At 43.3% G+C, this 18,609-nt stretch overlaps 1 protein-coding gene across 3 annotated transcripts in view; it reads left to right on the top strand.

Annotated features, from left to right (window-relative positions):
- The window catches only part of LOC111978419 (cullin-9), a 32,863-nt gene extending 14,465 nt beyond the window's left edge, over positions 1 to 18,398 (top strand). Inside the window, exons 8-41 of one of the 3 annotated variants that reach the window (XM_070448429.1) lie at positions 218 to 410; positions 502 to 703; positions 904 to 1,097; positions 1,225 to 1,421; positions 1,653 to 1,890; positions 2,072 to 2,177; positions 2,298 to 2,525; positions 2,741 to 2,831; positions 3,084 to 3,255; positions 3,576 to 3,681; positions 3,794 to 3,889; positions 4,011 to 4,186; positions 4,270 to 4,403; positions 4,545 to 4,730; positions 5,042 to 5,068; positions 5,362 to 5,498; positions 5,721 to 5,903; positions 6,111 to 6,268; positions 6,382 to 6,583; positions 6,751 to 6,922; positions 10,079 to 10,224; positions 10,344 to 10,473; positions 10,731 to 10,933; positions 11,116 to 11,369; positions 12,200 to 12,575; positions 14,303 to 14,443; positions 14,659 to 14,823; positions 15,066 to 15,229; positions 15,395 to 15,488; positions 15,704 to 15,889; positions 16,992 to 17,109; positions 17,229 to 17,362; positions 17,495 to 17,586; positions 17,696 to 18,398. In XM_070448429.1, the coding sequence (XP_070304530.1) occupies positions 218 to 410; positions 502 to 703; positions 904 to 1,097; positions 1,225 to 1,421; positions 1,653 to 1,890; positions 2,072 to 2,177; positions 2,298 to 2,525; positions 2,741 to 2,831; positions 3,084 to 3,255; positions 3,576 to 3,681; positions 3,794 to 3,889; positions 4,011 to 4,186; positions 4,270 to 4,403; positions 4,545 to 4,730; positions 5,042 to 5,068; positions 5,362 to 5,498; positions 5,721 to 5,903; positions 6,111 to 6,268; positions 6,382 to 6,583; positions 6,751 to 6,922; positions 10,079 to 10,224; positions 10,344 to 10,473; positions 10,731 to 10,933; positions 11,116 to 11,369; positions 12,200 to 12,575; positions 14,303 to 14,443; positions 14,659 to 14,823; positions 15,066 to 15,229; positions 15,395 to 15,488; positions 15,704 to 15,889; positions 16,992 to 17,109; positions 17,229 to 17,362; positions 17,495 to 17,586; positions 17,696 to 17,903 (5,609 nt within the window). In that variant the 3' untranslated portion in view covers positions 17,904 to 18,398. Of the gene's footprint in view, positions 1 to 217; positions 411 to 501; positions 704 to 903; positions 1,098 to 1,224; positions 1,422 to 1,652; positions 1,891 to 2,071; positions 2,178 to 2,297; positions 2,526 to 2,740; positions 2,832 to 3,083; positions 3,256 to 3,575; positions 3,682 to 3,793; positions 3,890 to 4,010; positions 4,187 to 4,269; positions 4,404 to 4,544; positions 4,731 to 5,038; positions 5,069 to 5,361; positions 5,499 to 5,720; positions 5,904 to 6,110; positions 6,269 to 6,381; positions 6,584 to 6,750; positions 6,923 to 10,078; positions 10,225 to 10,343; positions 10,474 to 10,730; positions 10,934 to 11,115; positions 11,370 to 12,199; positions 12,576 to 14,302; positions 14,444 to 14,658; positions 14,824 to 15,065; positions 15,230 to 15,394; positions 15,489 to 15,703; positions 15,890 to 16,991; positions 17,110 to 17,228; positions 17,363 to 17,494; positions 17,587 to 17,695 lie in introns of all 3 variants that reach the window. The other 2 variants (XM_024008483.2, XM_070448430.1) reach the window with 2 other exon arrangements.
- Positions 18,399 to 18,609: the final 211 nt, after the last annotated feature.

The following is an 18,609-nucleotide window of genomic DNA, read 5'->3' as shown; positions in this document are numbered from 1 at the left end:
GCAGTCTGTTTGAACTTTGTTTGTTTTTGTTGTTGGCAAACTACCTCTAGCTGTAGCCAACCCCTTTTTCCAGAGAAAGACAAGTGAAACCATAAACATGCCCAAGAATACAGGCGTGTTTTTATTACCTCACACTGTTGCACTCTAGCCTGATTTTAAATATTGACAGCCATTCTTGCTCGAACATGCTTTGCCTTGTGTTTTTTTCCCCCACCAGTGTTTAACAACCCCAAGGTGCAGGGCAAGAAGACAGCCCTGGAGAAGCTGGGGGAGGTGGTTGACATCATGAAGAAGAGTGGCTCAGATCCAGTCCAGCAGCTGGCTGGGATCAAGTTCATCATCCAGGTCCTAGAGGACGAGGGGCCTCAGGAGAGAAGCACCCTCAGGACGGACGCTGTCCAGACCATACGGTAAGGCTGCAGCCTGCACACTTTTATTCTCTTAGGGTCACGTTTGAACTCGAACATTTGTGTTCTCCAACATGATCTTTGAATCCCCCAGGGATAAAGTCCTGAAGCTTTTGGTCGAGATACTGAGTGGGCAGCCCAAGGAGAACGTGGTCAGCACCCTGCGTCTCACCCGCGCCCTCATGGTCAAGTACGAGTGGAGGGTCTCCTTCGCCACTGAAGGTGGCGTCAAAGTTATCCTCTCCTGTATGCAGGAATACCCCACTGTCCCACAGGTCCAGCAAGTCGCTCTGGCTGTGAGTTCTCAATCACTTTGTTTCTTTTTTTTACTCCCGTTTTGTTATCTAGCTAGTTTTGTAATGAAAGAGCACATGTTTCCTTATAGTTTTAGGGGATGACAAGTCATGACAACACTGCAGCTGTGAAGTTATCTATCATGTTTCTGTCCACACTTACATAGTGTGTGTGTGTGTTGGTTTCTCCCCCTCCTCCCTAGACTCTGATGGTTATCACAGGTGCCAGTAAGCATGACCTGGGCAGTATGAGCAGCTGTTATCTTCCTCTCCCCGAGTCTGGCACACCCATGATGCTCGGGGTCTTTGCCAGTATTGGCTCTGCCACCGCCGAGGGCTCCAAGGGACTGCTGGCTGCAATCCCCGCTGGCATTGAACTGATGCTCAACACACCTAGGTATGTCTTTTACACCCCGACTGGCTCTCAAAGGGAATGTTAACATGCCCAACTCCACTGTTTCCTATGATGACACTGCTATGTCACAGTGGCGGCTAAGGGATATCTGCTCTCTCTCTCCTACCAGGTGTATGTTGTCGGTGAGGAATGGTCTGTTGGTGATCATCATGCTGATCTCCAGTAGTAAGAGCCTGGCGGAACAGCTGGTGGCCTGTGACGTCAGCGCTGTGCTCAAGAAGTGCCTCACAGCTTCGCGGCCAGTGAACATGCTGGCCATCATTGCCCTCAACCACATTTCCATGGTCCACAAGCTGGAGAAAAAAGGTACGATTTCATTGCTTGTTTGAATACACTCCTTCCGGTTATGTTTAGGGGTTCCTAGCTAGCTAGTTGCACATATGCTTTTTATGCCATGCCTCTTGCATTCCTATAATAGATCCTTCTTCCCACAATAAATGATAAAGAACATTTTATTGTCCTCTTCTTGTGGGCTTATGTCCTAATGGGGACAAAGAAGATTAAGTAAATAAATTCTGTTCTGGATATTTTTTCCAGAGTCAAAGGATGAGTTGGACTTCAAGGACACAGAGCTGAAGATGCTGGTGGTGAGCCTGAAGGAGATGACGGCAACCAAGGAGGTGATCCTGACGCTGGAGCAGCTGCTGTGCGACGACGCCTCCCAGCTAGAGGAGGAGCGCAACCAGGTGACCCGCAGCCGAGAGACCTACCAGGACCTGGTGCGCCTCATGGACCAGCACCGAGCTGACCGGGCCGCGCAGCTCTCCATCCTCAGGTGAGACGGAGGTGCTTGTTGTGCTGCCAACCGACAGGGTTTAGTTGTTGGAATGTCATGTCAGTGCCTCGATCATGTCATCAGTGTACTGTGTAATGAACCTCCAAAGGGCATGTTATGTATGCAATGCATGTATTTTATTTTCAAGAATATACAAACATTTGTATATTCTCTCCTGTAGAATATTGAACAAGTTCTTGGACAATTACCTGGAGGATCTGCTTCCATGGCATGAGAGCATAGAACCATGCTTGTCTTCTATGACCGCATTCATCAATGACCGTGAGGTAGGAAAGATCCTCCATGATTATAAACCGAAAGGCACGTAGTTATAATCCTCTACGTTTCTATGTTAGGTATGTATTCAATTAATGGTCATGTAATTGACACAAGGTTGTTTCGTCTAGGTTGTCCAGCTGCTCATCCGCTTCCTGTATCGCCTGGCCTCTGTGAACAAAGACTATGCTGTGGTGATGTGTCGTCTGGGCACGAAGGACGCCCTGGTCAAGGCGCTAGACAAGCACAGTATCAACCTGCTGTTGGTCACAGAGCTGCGGGACTTAATCACAGACTGTGAGAAGTATGCCAGTCTCTACAAGAAAATGACCACCAGCGTTCTGGCTGGTTGCATACAGGTTTAATACAAATTCTACTATCTTACCTATTCAGTCAGTTACAAGACTAGGTTTCTATATTGTAAAATTCTATATTGTTTAAAAAAAAATGTTTTTACTTGTAGGTCTTTGAAATGTTCCTTCAATAGTGGGTGCCACATTTGGCTTGCAAGTGTCACGCTACTCTGTTGCTAATAGCTCATTTGTAATCTGCTGTCCTTTCTAACCAAATACAGATGGTTTTGGGCCAAATAGAGGAGCATCGGCGAAGCCACCAACCAATTAACATCCCTTTCTTTGACATCTTTCTGCGCAATCTGTGCCAAGGTGTGTTTATTTAAATTATTTTATATCTCACTTTAGCTGACTCAAATCACAAGTGAATACCAGCCTTGCATAGAAATGGTGCCAAAATAAATAATGTCATTACTTTTGTATTTTTTTCTTCTTCATAAAATCAAATGAGTACTGTAGATTTATTTACTTTAACCAAACATCCCTTGAAGTTTTTATTTAGCCTCTGAAAGTTAAAGTACAACTTGTCTTAAACTGTCATACTTTGTCTATGACCATTAACAGGATCAAGTGTGGAACTCAAGGAGGACAAGTGCTGGGAGAAAGTGGAGGTTTCCTCTAATCACCATCGAGCCAACAAGCTCACTGACAAGAACCCCAAAACGTACTGGGAGTCCAATGGCTGCACAGGTTCCCATTTTATCAACATCTACATGCACAAGGGGGTGGTGATTAGGTACGTCCACACATCACTTTGGCCATACAGAGGGTTTAGAATGTTGTCATTTTTAATCTTGGTGTATGCACTTTTTTTTTTTTAAAGACAATTGAAAATGAAGCACACCTGAGTTGCTCACTTTTACCTTTCCTGTATACCGAAACTTTTGTTATTGCCTTGTTCATGTGTCTGTGGATTTTTATGCTAGACTGCATGCTCTCGTAAACAACTGTGGTTACCTCAATGACATTGATATTTGTACTTTTAAAAAAATGATTTACTCTTAACTATTGGGAACTTACTGTAAGTAAATGTTCTCCTTTTCTTGTTAAACTCAGGCAATTGGCAGTGCTTGTGGCCAGTGAAGACTCCAGCTATATGCCTGCCCGCATGGTAGTACTTGCAGGAGACGACCCCACAAACATCAACACAGAGCTGAACACAGTAAGTAGCTGTATTAAGCCGACAGGAGTAGGAAACTTTTGGAAGTAGGTTCAATTTACCATCTTGTCTTTTTAAGGTTTAAGCCCCTCACCCACCCACTTTGTTTTAACAGGTCAATGTGCCTCCTTCAGCCAATCGCATTGTGTTGCTGGAGAACATGACCCGCTTCTGGTCCATTGTGCAGATCAGGATCAAGAGGTGTCAGCAGGTGGGCTGTGGAATCATGAAAATTTGAATTTCAGTTTACTTCCTGAATTGACATGGTACTAATCTCAACCCTGGTCAGCAGGGCGTCTCCTTTTAAATTTTGAACCTGCTCTTCCCACCAGGGTGGCATTGACACAAGGGTCCACGGCTTTGAGGTGCTGGGGCCTAAGCCCACCTTCTGGCCCGTGTTCAAGGAGCAGCTCTGCTGTCGCACCTATCTATTCTACACCACTAAGGCCCACACCTGGTGCCAGGAGATCCTGGAGGACAAGGCCCAGCTGCTGCAGCTCTTCAACAAGTAAGCCTGTCTCTACTATACACGGTACTACAAACTACACTGACCCCCTGACTGTGCTAACCTGGCCTGGTGTGTCTCTGCAGACTGAACAGCGCTCTGCGACATGAGCAGATGTTTGCTGACCGCTTCCTGCCTGATGCCGAGGCAGCGGAGGCTCTGGGACGTACCTGCTGGGAGGCCCTCATCACCCCCATCGTACAGAGCATCACCATCTCGGGTAACTTTTGGAGTCTGTCTCACTCTCTTTCGCACTCACTTCCTGCACTTCAGCTAGCGTCTATCTGTCATACATTTTCATCAACTAAGATTCAGTCAGTTGTAGTTCAAATAACTTGCTTCTCTTCTCAACTCCCAACAGAGACCCAAGTCCTCAGTCCTCTCTCCTGGCTGCTCAGTGAGTACCTTGACAACGCAGAGTCAGCCAGGCGCTGCAAGAGCCGGGCCGCCATCTTCAACTCCCGCGTCCGTCGCCTCACCCACCTACTGGTCCATGTGGATACCAGCAGAGTGGACACAGAGGAGCTCAAGCCGCCCATCAAGTGCAGTGAGTAATCCTGTAACGCTATACCTTACCACGCATTTACTTCTGATAAACACTCAAGGCTGCTATGAGTCTTTTCTCTGTCCAGCTTCACAACCTTCAGAATAGTGAACTGACAATTATTGCCCCTGGAAATGGGTGCTGGGAATTGCCAATCAAAATGAGCTGAGAATACGTCTTAGTAGACTAGATTTTGCATGGTAGTATAAAATTTGGAAATGCGAGCGTATTGATACTTAATTTACTTATAGTATTTGGTAGACACCACCCATCAAGTCTTCCGTATTTCAAGGTATTTCTTTTGTTTTCAGAAGGTATCAACCGAAGCAAAGATTTAAAGAGTAAGTAACAGTTTAGAGGCTAATGTACTGCATTTCGTTTTAAGTTATTCTTCCAGCTCAATGGCACCCCCATTTTTTTATTTTTTTATATATATATATTTTTTTATATATAACTAATGACTGCAACATTCCGCTTTCCTCCCACACGCAACCCTCCAGTTTCAGTTGAAAATGATCAGGACGATGTGTTATTGATTTTGTTTCTTTGTTGTTTTTGGCTGCAGATTGTTTTTACCCTGATTTATCTCAAACCTTTTTGTTTAGAAGGTAACTGAATCGTCATTTACTTTCAGATGGAAAAGAGGGAAAGAACAAAGATGCAGCCGCTGTCTCCTCTTCCTCCTCCTCCAACTCTGTCAAGCCGAAGATGAAGAACACCAGCAGTATTGCAGGGATAGCACTGTGTTGGCAGGGCGTTGTACAGAGACAGGTAAGCCACTCCTATATCTCTAAACTCTGAGGCCTATTATAAACCTACTCTGATCTAATGTCCTTGAAGTAAGTTGGTGTAGTAACTCTTAAACTTATTTTATTTTTATTTATTTTTTTGAGTCAAGATGGCATCACTAAATGAGTCTTTGGCAGGATTTCAAAGTTGGAACTCATAGATAAATAAAAACTTTGGAGTGATGACTTGACACATGTTTAACAGGTTAAGAAGTTTTTGGACTCTACGTGCAGCCTGCCAGACTTTGTGGAGCGCTACAGGAACATGTACCTCCGTCTGAAGAATGCCATGGAGGAGCTGTTTGGCCAACAGACAGCGTTTGTGCTGGCTCTCCGCCACGGCTTCTCTGCTGCTCTCCTACAGCTCTCCATCCTCACCGCCATGCACGTGAGTTATACTAGACGACCTATACTCAATACTACTTGGGTCATATTAGGGCACGCAACGGAAAACACACACAGTTCTTCCCCGTTCCAGTCATTTTTCTTCTGTTTGGTGCCTAATGAACGTAACCCGGCAGTGCACCGGTAACACATCTATTCTCCAGATCACTGCTCTTTGTGTAGGTTGAATTCTCCATCTCTGTGTTTGCAGGTGAGCGAGCGGTTTGCCCAGTACATCGACTTGATGATCCAGGAGAGTGGAGTGGACTCTGGCAACGTGGAGACTCTTAACCAGTTGCAGCAGTTCCTAGAACCCATGCTCTTCCTCTCCGGCCTGGAGCTGGCCAACACCTTTGAGCACTTTTACAGGTAAGGCCACATTTCTATCCCTGTAGTTGGTAAGGTCAACCTAACACCATTTATTATTCTGAAAGGGCCATATTGTACCCGAGTCTCAATCCATCTCGTTTCCTCCTCCGCAGGTACTACCTGGGTGACAGGCTGCTAGGCCAGGGCAAGGTGTGGCTGGAGAGTGCTGTCATAATGCAGATAGGCACCTGCTTCCCCAACCGCTTCCCCCAGCAGATGCTGAAGAACCTTAGTGAGTCTGAGGAGCTGCAGCAGGAGTTCCACCTCTACCGCCTCCAGCAGCTGGATAAGACCCTTCAGGATGTCGACGAGGAGGTGAGCAGAGGACGAGAGCCACTATTGTATCAGGCCCTGCAATGTTTTAACTTTTTTTTATATAGCTGATGCTCGTTTCCAAAGCAGCATACACATGTTACGATGTGATATGCGCTAATGGGAATCCAACCCATAACAAACTATTTTTGTCCTTTGCTGTGCTACAGATGATGGATGATCAGCCGTCGGAGCCTGAGGAGGAGAGTGAGGTGAAGGTGCTGATCCTGTCTCCTCGCTGCTGGGCTGTCTCCTCCCCCTGCTACATGGACAACCACAGCAGATACTTCCCCAAGCAGCTCTGCACCTACCTGGCAGAGTTCACGGACTTCTACTCTAACAGTCAGTCCCTTTCGGTTATCTCTTTTCAAAAAGTTTGGTTGTATGCAATAATTTGTTTGCCTCATATTGATGTATTTTAATATTTCTCATATGTGACTGACCGCCTCGATTCGTAGCTAAATTTTTTTTTTTTTTTACATTGGATAAAAGAGACTCAGCTAGAAAATGTTATCATACACTACAGTTTAGGAACAATGGGAAAGTAATTCTGCTTTAAAAGTTTAAAAGCCCCACCCTTCTGTTTAAGGATTGACATGTGAGACCATGTGCTAAACAGAGCAAATATTTGGTTGTTTACTAAACTACTTAAAGTCTAAGTGTTAAAAGTAGTATCCTACTATAAGGAAAGAATCCATGTAAAATACACTTATCTAGTCCTTGGCCTATGTCCTAATCTGACTTTGGTGCAGGTCATGTTCTTCACATTCACGTCCCTGGTAAACACACTATCAAATAACATCCACGTTTATTTGGTACATGCACTGGATACAGAAGGTGTAAACGGTACAGTGAAATGGTTACTTGCAATGTTCCCTCAACAACAACAAAAATTAGGTGCTGAGCAAATTTCAGGTCTGCTGAGCGCAAACTTGAACGTTGTGTAAATTCTGTGCAACTTTCAGCGTGCGTTTACTGTGAACACTGCAGGCTGTACTTGCTTTAAGTTAGTTTTAACCAGTGGCCTACATAAAAAACAACGGAGGAAATGCATCCCATAACATTTTAACATGGAAATGGCTGTTCTGTCATTCAGTCTACAATAGCAGCCAATGTGTGGTGTTCAATGTAAGCCTACATTCCATGAGACTTACAACAACAAACATGCAGGGCTTGACATTAACCTGTTAATCCACTTGTCCTTCAGACAATGAGGCGATTGAAAATGTTGTTGTGTTTGATGCAAGTAACCACTTTTACCATATAAAATGCATTATTATTCCCACACCATTATTACATAGAATCTGAGAAATCATGCTACCCTCTGCCTATTGGCTACTTAGCTTATTCAAGCCGGTCTCAAAATACAACACTGCCTCTTTAAGACAAAAGCTCCTTTACCTGACCGCCTTTTCAAAGATGTCAAGAAATATACATGTTTTGTTCTCTTGTAAGAAGCAATTACTCCCCTATTGCTGACTACAAATTATCTATAACTGGGCTAATAACTTACTAGCTACCAAAGGATATGACAATAGTGTGCACATGTGGCTACATGCAGCTCTTGCTTTGATCTCAAAACGAAGTGAATCGCACAGATCCATATACGGCAATGGTCTATTTGCATATAGGCCTACTGCAGCTCTGATTGTTTATACCGCACCGGTCTGTGTAGAGTACGGGCTGACTAGTGCATGTCAATGCAATAGAATCCTACTCCGATGCGTTCTGCCTACAACAAAATCTCTTGCATAGTTCATTATGTTTTGATATGTTGCATTGAAAGTGGCTAATATTGCATTGATTCGATCACACCTGCCACAGTAAAGGGAGATGTTAATAGTCCTAACAGGGAAAACACTAGAACAGTGGTCTCCAACATTTTCTGAGTCCAGATCACGGAGTCAAAATGCAAGCTGAGATCTACCGCTCAGATTATTTAATAGGACTTAAAAAATGTAAGCCTGCAACATTAACCAATTTATAAACCACATACTGGCTTTGCTTGAATTGCCCTGCCAATGAATGTATTGTTCAGGGCATTAAAAAATTTGAGGTAGGCTATATGATCACACTGGTAATATAGCTTTTTTTAAATTAATTGTGAAGCACAGCTGAGTGAATACATTTAAACAATTGGCTTTTATTTTTATTTCTCTGGGCTGATGGTGCCTGCATCTGATGGGTTTTTTACATAAATATTTACTGATCGACTAGGAATTTCTTGGATATTGACCAGTTGATCGCGATCGACCGGTTGGTGACCACTGCTCTAGAAAGTTGAGTGAAGTTTAATCTCGTGCTTCTCGCTGTTGGCTGATATTTCTACGCAGCAGTCTCGGGGCTACTACGCGCGCAGCTTAGAGGGAACATTGGTTACTAGCAATATAAAAAAAGTGTCCAGATAAAATATTTTATCATTATTAGATGACTCTTACCTGACACACTTGTATAAATTGATAGGTCATTTGAAGGAAATGCTATAACCAGCCACATCTAGCTAGGTGGATGAGTCACTATTGTCTAGACATGTACACATGTTCATGAAATACAATAGATGGTCGTAATCAGACACACCTGGCTAACTTGATGGGTCATGTAATCATTTGGCGAAGTGGAGTCTTTTGTTGAGACCTCTAGCTAGCTAAACAATAAACCGGCGTAATCCCAACTCGTACTACTAACACCAATACAAACATTGTCATAGCTGTAGTATGAATCTGCAGGTAGCTAAAGCTAACCAACTAGCTATGTTCAATGTTAGCTAGTAAATATTAGGATATAACTAGCAATGCAAATAGATTTCTGATTCCAATAATATTACTACACAGATCACACACATAACGTTAGCTTGCTAGCTAACGTTACGTGTATGATTTGTGTAATAATATTATTGCCAGTTTGCTAGCAAACAATACGCTTTAACTTGGAATGAAAATGACTTTCTCACAAAATTAGACACTTATCTGAAAATGTTGCTAGTCTCTTATCTATCCGTATACATGGTTGAACACGTCATAGCAGACTGGCACCATTTGAACTCCATTTTGTTTGTTGCCACATTGTTTGGCCAGAGTTGTGAAGTCACTCCCGTTCACAATTACCGTGGCGTGTGCAGAAAGTAGCCCATCACTTTTTCCAACTGATCTGTCAATAGCGCCTGCTAAATTCAGGGCATCAATCCTGTTGAAAAAAGTAGCAAAACTTTTATAGTTCTCGATGGCTAACGTTATATCTTTCAAAAAAATTGCACGATACGAAGGACTGTCAACACATACTGAACAGCTCACGTTATAGCAAGAAGCATGCTACATGGCAGACCAATCCAAACTCATCTCCCGGCATGTCCAGCCCAACCATTATCTCAGCGACATATGCCTAGTTTCCTGAAATGAGTCACACATGCCAAAATCTCATTAGAACCAGTCCGTTACAATGGCATCTTTCAGAACGAAAGTGCTTGAGGCTAAACGTTGAGTGATGTGTGTTTGTCTGCAGGCCAGTGCATGTACAATCTGACCCACAGTAAGCCCCGGCGTCTACAGTGGACCTGGCTGGGCCATGCAGAGCTGCGCTACGGCTCCTGCACTCTCTACGTCTCCACCCTGCAGATGTACATCCTCCTACAGTTCAACCACCAAGCGGTAACTAGATGACCGGGGGGATACAGTGCAATGCACTATGGGGAGTTGATGTATTAAATATTCTCCATTGACAATGGGCTGTTGTCTCTGATACTACCTCCTGTTGTATTTTATTTTAGGATGTATCTGTGGAGGCTCTTCAGCAGGCCACAGGCCTCTCCCCGACAATGCTGGCCCATGCTCTGTCTCCCCTCACAGCAGGGAAGGGCATTCTCACCCAAGACAGCCCTGACAACAATCTTGTGAAGGGTGAGCTCCTGCTCTTTGTCTTCCCCTGGCCAGCTCTTTCTCTCTTAGCCTTTCACAAATATTCTATGGAGCTACTGTTGATCTCAGTAATCCATCAGATTTTGTGACATTGCATTTACTTATTTCTTTTACACTGACAGACCTCATCTCCTGCATTGTTCCCCAGTTAGATTTTATTTTAGTGACCATTTTGAAATTACTGTTGGCATTTGTCGGTGGCGTCGCACTGAATGTATAGTTTTGTCCTCTGCCCATAGGAGTCCTGAGATTGAACAAAAAAGCTCAGTCTCAGAGTTTGGAAAACCACAGCTATTGCTACCTGCTGCCCAAGCAGACCTACCTGAATGTGGACGAGGATGCTGCCCGCTCGCTGGAGAGGAAGAGGAACTTCATCTACTGCCTCATCATCCAGATCATGAAGGCTGAGAAAGAGATGCACATAGACAACCTGGTGTTCAGAGTAAGGCCATGTTTCCTCCCCATGTCCTTTTTCATGTGTGACCAATGGAGATCCTCAACTGATCCTATGTAGTGGTAGTATAGACGTCCATCCCTCCGTGGTTCAGGACCAGCTTTATTTGATGGGCCAGATACTAGCAGCCGGTGTCTTATGTACCACTTTGCTCACTTGTCCTCCCCCAGGTGTTGGATACGTGTCAGAAGCGGGAGGCGACTCGTTCCCCGGGCTCAGTTCGTTTCAGCTGCAGCACTACAGACGTGCTGTCCTGCGTCATGCATGTCATCAGCAAGGGCTACATCAGGCGCAACGAGGACAGCCCCCACATCGTGGAGTTCCTGCCTGAGGACCCCTCCACTCCCCAGAAGGGCCAAGCGCATTTCTCCTTCAGCAAGGCTGAGCTGAAGAATAACCCCAGCAGCAGCAACGCTGACATCAGGTGTGCGGACTGGCCTTGACCTAGTGGGGGGAAATAATTTTAATGTGGATGGCTGGTGTGTCCTCTAGCCCCGAGATACAGAATCTCCCCAGTTTGGTTTTTGAATTGTAGGGAAGGAGAGTAGACTATATTAACAGGCCTTTTCCATTTATGTCCCACTGCCTTAGGCATTGGATAAATGCTTTAATAAATAACCAATTGGGTTGAGGTCTTCAGTCCTGTTACAGCATGTATTTGTGACATATGTTTTCGTTCTGTCCTACTTAAGCTTTTAAATGCACTTTGACCTAAACTATGGCTGCATGGCAATGCCCACCAATGTCAGTCATTTCATATTCAGGATGACCACTGATGCTGTTCATCTAAGCCATTACTTTCCAAGAAACCCATGGCAACCCTCTACTCAAACGATAAATGCAACATAAAAATAATCTAGGCTCTTATACAATATGTTCAGAAACAGGCAAAATATGCTAGTGAATGTTTTATTATAAATAAAGACAATTTATCAACTTTGAACCATGTTTGTTGCTTTCTTTGTGTTATAATGAAATAGTCTAGAAATGTTGTGTGGGGTGAGATATTTTCGAACGAAGATTCCAAAATTAGTCACGCTGTCATTAAAATCACACTTACTACTAACCTGATGACTAAGTTTTGCTTGTCTATAAGGATGTTATGGTTACTCACTTTAAGTAACACATGCTTGTTCTCTTAAAGGAGAGCATTTCCAATGTAATCATACTAAAACTGTGACACCCTCACTTTTAAGAAGTTAAGATTTCCATAGTTGTAAGTACCTTTGTGACCCACTGTGTCTCCTCCTGCAGCCTGGAAGGCATCAGTGCAGCCCCTCCGGGTGCAGAAGATGGAGTCCTGGAGGCTGTCCTGTTGTCCATGGGCCGGACCATGAACCAGGAGGAAGTCCGGCAGCTGATGCAGCGCACTGTCCAGCAGGTCTCTGGCACTCTGAGTTTGGACCTGGACCGGGCTGAGCACCTGCTGGTCCACTGCAAGTGGAACGTGGACGTGCTGATCCAGCGCTACACAGACGACCCAGACTCCCTGGTTTTGGCTGCCGGGCTAAAGGGCCTGAACCCCCAGCCGCCCCCTAGCCCCGTGGCCAGCTGCCCCGTGTGCCTCATCTCCCAAACAGGGGAGGCAGAGCCTGCCCCCACCCTCTGCTGCATGCACTACTGCTGCCGGGTCAGTCACCTTACAGATATTTCTACCCCTTTTCAAACTTTTATATTTAAAAAAAATCTTGCACGGATACTTTAATTCTAAAGTCTAAGCTGTTGGGAGTGAGGGTTCTAAGCTGACATGGAATTGTTTTAAGATGGTTATACTATAGATCATTTAGCTATTTGATTCTGAATTTCAGTACCCCTTCAGGAATAAAATATTGATTTGATAAAATATTGAATTTGTTAGTTACTACTATAGCCCAGAGAAACGCATTGAATAACACATTCATAAATAGTAAAAAAGACAGTCAAAAACCAAATCATAAGGAACAGGATTCAAGTGTTTGTCTTATCTAGGAGATCTAAGAAAGCTCAGGAAATATTTATTTTTACACATTTAACTCCTTTTTTGGTTAGGCACAAAACTACCTTCAAACTTCCATTTATTTTTTTTATTTTTTTTAAACAGTACTGGTTACCTTCAGACGAGTCCTGTGACCCTTTCTGTAGTGGGTCACATTAGTTTGTAGCCAGCTGTTTGGACACTACAAACAGAAATTTGCATGTCAACGGTACCGACTTCAGACGAGTCCTCTGACACTTGTGGGGGTTGGTGACCACCATTGTGTACGTGAAAGTCTCCCCCTTTCCATAGTGGTCATAATAGTTTGTATGTCAAACTGTTGGGACGCTACAGACGTTACGTGAGAATCAACTCTAGGGGGTTAAGGATGAATGACGCTGTACATGCTGAGTAGTAACATCTCCTAATTCATGTGTGCAGTTTGTCAAAGGACTCATTTGATGATTATTTACGGTGCCTTCGGAAAGTATTCAGACCCCTTGACTTTTTCCACATTTTGTTACGTTATAGCCTTATTCTATAATTGATTAAATTGTTTTTTGTCCTCATCAATCTACACACAATACCCCATAATGACAAAGCAAAAATAGGTTTTTACAACAAACCAAAAAAAACACATTTTACGTAAGTATTCAGACCTTTTACTCAGTACTTTGAAGCACCTTTGGCAGCGATTACAGCCTCGAGTGTTCTTTGGTAGGATGCTACAAGCTTGGCACCTATATTTGGGGAGTTTCTCCCATTCCTCTCAAGCTCTGTCAGGTTGGATGGGGAACGTTGCTGCACAGCTCTTTTCAGGTCTCTCCAGAGATGTTTGATTGCGTTCAAGTGTGGGCTCTGGCTAGGCCACTCAAGGACATTCAGAGACTTGTCCCGAAGCCATCTCTAGAAAGAGTTGCTGGATCCAAACTTCCATTTAAGAATGATGGGGACCTTCATTGCTGCGGAAATGTTTTACCCTTCCCCAGATCTGTGCCTCGACACAATCCTGTCTCAGAGCTCTACGAACAATTCCTTCGACCACATGGCTTGGTTTTTGCTCTGACATGCAATGTCAACTGTGGGACCTTATATTGACAGGTGTGTGCCTTTCCAAATGATGACCAATCAATTGAATTTACCACAGGTGTACTCAAGTTGTAGAAACATCCCAAGGATGATCAATGGAAAACAGGATGCACCTGAGTTCAATTTTGATTATCATAGCAAAGGGTCTGAATACTTATGTAAAGAAGGTATTTTTGCAACATGGGATGTTGTGTGTAGATTGCTTAGGATTTTTTAAAAATTGAATACCTTATAGAAGGCTGTAACTTAGCAAAATGTGTAAAAAGTCGAGGTCTGAATACTTTCCGAAGGCCCTGTATTTTTCCTTCCTACAGTCTTGCTGGCAGGAGTACCTCACGGCCAGGATTGAGCAGAACCTGGTGATGAACTGCAACTGTCCAATCACAGACTGCCGTGCGCAACCTACTTCTCTGTTCTTCTTCAACATCCTGACTGACAAAGACACCATCGCCAAGGTCTGCCCCCCACACAACTCAATGAGAGAGAAACACTTATTTTAACCCAAAATGTTATATCACATTAGTCTAGTTGTCATATGAACTGCTGGCTCAGTTTAGCATGGACATTTCTGTCCAGTTTTACAATGTTTGTTTGCGTCTCGTGAGTTTAAAACAGCAGTACCTATCCTTTCGCTGAGCCCCTCCACTCCTGTCCTCCGTTTCCCCTCCAGTATGAGAACGCGCTCCTCCGGGGCTACGTGGAGTGCTGCTCCAACCTGACCTGGTGCACCAACCCCCTGGGCTGTGACCAGATCTTGTGCAAGGAGAACATCGGCAGCATGGGAACCTGCTCAAAGTGCTGCTGGTCCTCCTGCTTTAGCTGCAACTTCCCAGAGGTTAGCACTGAGCTGTCATACAGTACACAGCTTCATGTCTTCATTCTCATTTGTGTTATAGGGCTTTAGTAAACATTTTTGGGTTTATTTGTAATTTTTTTTTACTTCAATCTGATTGAATCAGAAATCCATATTTGTATGGTTAGCGATCAAACTTGGTGTAGGGTAATCTATCTATACATATTTTTCCAGACACTCAAGCAAGCAACAGAGTACAGCTTAACCTCCCCCATCTCCCCCAGGCTCACTACCCAGCCAGCTGCAGTCACATGTCCCAGTGGATGGACGATGGTGGCTACTACGAGGGTATGACCATGGAAGCCCAAAGTAAGCACCTTGCCAAACTCATCTCCAAACGCTGCCCCAGCTGCCAGGCCCAGATAGAGAAGAATGAAGGCTGCCTTCAGTAAGTATAAAGCTACTGGACACATTTTAATCCTCAGCACTGTTCTGTCGATTAAAAAAAAATATATATATATTTTTTTTTTCTCCCCGCCAAGGTTTACCAGAAGTATGTTGTAGGGATTTAAAGGCATCACTGTTACTACCACTCCATGTTTCTTTTTTTCAGTATGACCTGTGCCAAATGTAACCATGGATTTTGCTGGAGGTGTCTCAAGCCATGGAAACCAACCCACAAAGATTACTACAACTGCTCAGCTATGGTGAGTCCATATGACTTGATTCAATTAAGTTTGCGCTTCATAAGATTTAATACAAATGCAAAGGGTTTCCATGAATTGCAGAGTATTTTCCCCTTTGGACATGGATGATCATATCACATACCAATCTAAACCTACATACTTTAATACAAAACTCTGTAATAAACAAAAGCTCTGTTGATTTCCAATGCAGTGATACTTTATTTTTCTGTCTGCAGGTGAGTAAAGCAGCAAGGCAGGAAAAGAAGTTCCAAGACTACAACGAGAGATGCACTTTCCACAACCAGGCCAAGGACTTCGCCATCAATCTGGAGAGCAAAGTCTCCTCCATCAATGAAGCCCTGCAAATGAAATCATTGACGTTTGTTATTGATGCCTGCAAAGTACTCGCTCAAGCTCGCAAGGTAAGAGGAAGTAAACGAATAGGAAAATAACCAACTAATCTGTAGCGACATTGAAGCAATACAGTGTCTCTTGTGTTAAAGAGCATTTTGGAAAAATCAATCAGCATGTGATTTCACATACAAGCCTGGGTGAAAGTAAGGTGGTCCGGTACTGCGTCCTGGGAAAATAAATAGTGGGGATAAGTCGTACCGGTAAAACGTGAGCCTATCACAATTCATACAAACATGCCCAAAAAACTATAGGCTATTACACCATTATTTAACCTTACTGCAGGTCAACCGCATGACAAATTAGCAAATTGACTGGAAACCGAGTGGTATACGCTCCAAAATGTGTTGTGGTTTGAGGAGAACAGTTACATTTTGGGAAAGTGGAGATGAGTGGCCGAGACCGAGGTGCGCGTGGACAACAGTGGATGCAGCAATTCAGGCTACAAGTGTAGGCCCATTGACAATCGTAGAATGTTATTACAATACACGTAGGTGTTTTGGAACTGATGTCTCTTTGAATTCATCAAATTGCGGGTGCACTGTTGGTTTGGATGCTGAAATTATTTTGTAAGTGGATGAATGTGCGCGTAGCCTACAGGAAGGCCTTTGTTAAGTGATTGTTTAACAATCGAATGAAACACAATGACTGGTTGTGTTTCTACCACATTAAAAGGCATAGGTGGCGTGTCCATAAGGCTAGGGGAAGATGAGCTTTCCCTAAAGTAAATTGAATTGCATATTCCAGTCTAGAAAGAAATCAATAAAATCATTCTAAATAGGCTACTACACCAGAAATCATGATTTGGCCATAGAGAATAATTAGCTACTAAAAAATATAAAAGCTGTCGTTTTTTTTGTTATTTTTTTGTTTGTTTTAATATTGCATAGCCTACAGTCGAAAGGACCCGCAATGTGGGCAGCACATGCTGCAAATTTCTGTAGTATAAAATATATATATATATATATATATATATATATATATATATATATATATATATATATATATATATATATATATATATATATATATATATATATATATATATATATAAATATGTAAATGTAAATAGCCATATGACTAATATGGACCTCTTGCCTGACTGCCATGTAGGTGCTGGCCTACTCGTGTGTGTACAGCTACTACAACCAGGACACCGAGAAGATGGATGTGATGGAGCAGCAAATGGAAGCCCTGGAGCTTCACACCAATGCCCTACAGATCCTGCTGGGTAAGACCTTAATGAATTCTAGGATAATCATAGTAAGATTTTTTTCAAGGCAGATTGCTATTGAGGATGTTTCAAGCATCATGGATAGGTTATTGTCGGTGTCCCCCCCCCCCCCCCAGAGGAGACCCTGTTGCAGTGCACTGATCTAGCGTCCTGCGTACGTCTCCTGAAGCCTGAGCACCTCAACACTGGCTTGGAACTCATCCGCCGCATTCAGGAGCGTCTGGTGGCCATTCTACAACACTCGACCCAGGTAGGGACTTACGCGCGCACACACTCTGAAGAGCAGAACACAAAGTGTGGTGGTAATACTTACTGGATGCATTGTGGTCCAATCAACAGCAAATCATTAGGGTTTCCTCCTGTCTGGTCTCTCCAAACACAGGACTTTCGAGTGGGCTACAACTCCAAAACGGGACAGGAACAGGAATCTGCTCAAGCTTCAAATCTCTCTAAGACCACAGATGCCAACAAAGCGTGAGTACAGAACATTTTGAGAAGTGGATCTCCACATTACCACCTGGATCTAGTAGCATGTTTTTCCTGATTTTCTGTGCTCACGATGAGACTGGTGTTCTCTCTGCAGGGCTGGGGCCTCTGAGTCTGGTGACTCTGACAACAACAACAACAATGAGGAGGAAGGTGGAGATGAGGCAGAGGAGGATGATGAGTATGACGATGAGGAAGTCCTCGAATGGCATGAAGATGACGAAGATGACATAGACGAGGATGACTTCTTCTCTGATGACGACGAGTCTGAAAACCTTGAGAGGGATTTCAGTCCTTTTGACTAAATATCTGAAAATATAAAAAAAAGGAAGGAAATGTCAATCTGTGCAGGCACTGCAAACAACATATAACTATATTAGAAACAGTACTTAATAAACAAACAAATATCCATTAGAGAGCTTTGGTAACAGGAAAGCCATGGTCTTGTTTAAAGTGAGGCTTGCTGTGAGCCTTCACATTTCCGGTCAGCCTGTTTGTGCTGATCTTTCACAATTTTTGTCCCATGCCACAACTGCAATTGTTGGGTAGGGCGTACGCTTACTTTTTCCTCTTATTGTTTATCAAATAGGTTTGAAATCCTAGAGCCTTTCATTATTTTTCACATGACTGTTTTGAAGCCGATGGGGTTCCATGATCATCACGCATAATGAAAGATCCCTGTAAGAAGATATATTTGGGAGGTGTGACTGTATACTTTGGAACAAAGCCCATACTTTTGTTTAATACAGATGCTGCATTTTGATTTATCCAATAAAGGGATTTATAATCCAGTGCTAGGATGGCTGTCTTAGTTTTAAGTTCATGGTTTTTATATCGGTTGTATACTGACATGTTGAGTTGGCATGTCGTTCATTACCAAATGGTTTGCCTTGGTTTATTTTTTAATATATGGATATATGCCTTCAAAATGATAAAGAACACAATTAATCAATTGATTTCCATAGTGAAAGTTAATACTGTTCAATTATATTTGGTTTGTTTAGTAGCCTA

The sequence above is a fragment of the Salvelinus sp. IW2-2015 genome, linkage group LG18 (genome assembly GCF_002910315.2).
Source record: "Salvelinus sp. IW2-2015 linkage group LG18, ASM291031v2, whole genome shotgun sequence".
Classification (NCBI taxonomy): domain Eukaryota; kingdom Metazoa; phylum Chordata; class Actinopteri; order Salmoniformes; family Salmonidae; genus Salvelinus; species Salvelinus sp. IW2-2015.
The sequence above is the reverse complement of the archived record's forward strand: the minus strand, read 5'-3'. Positions and strand labels throughout refer to the sequence as shown.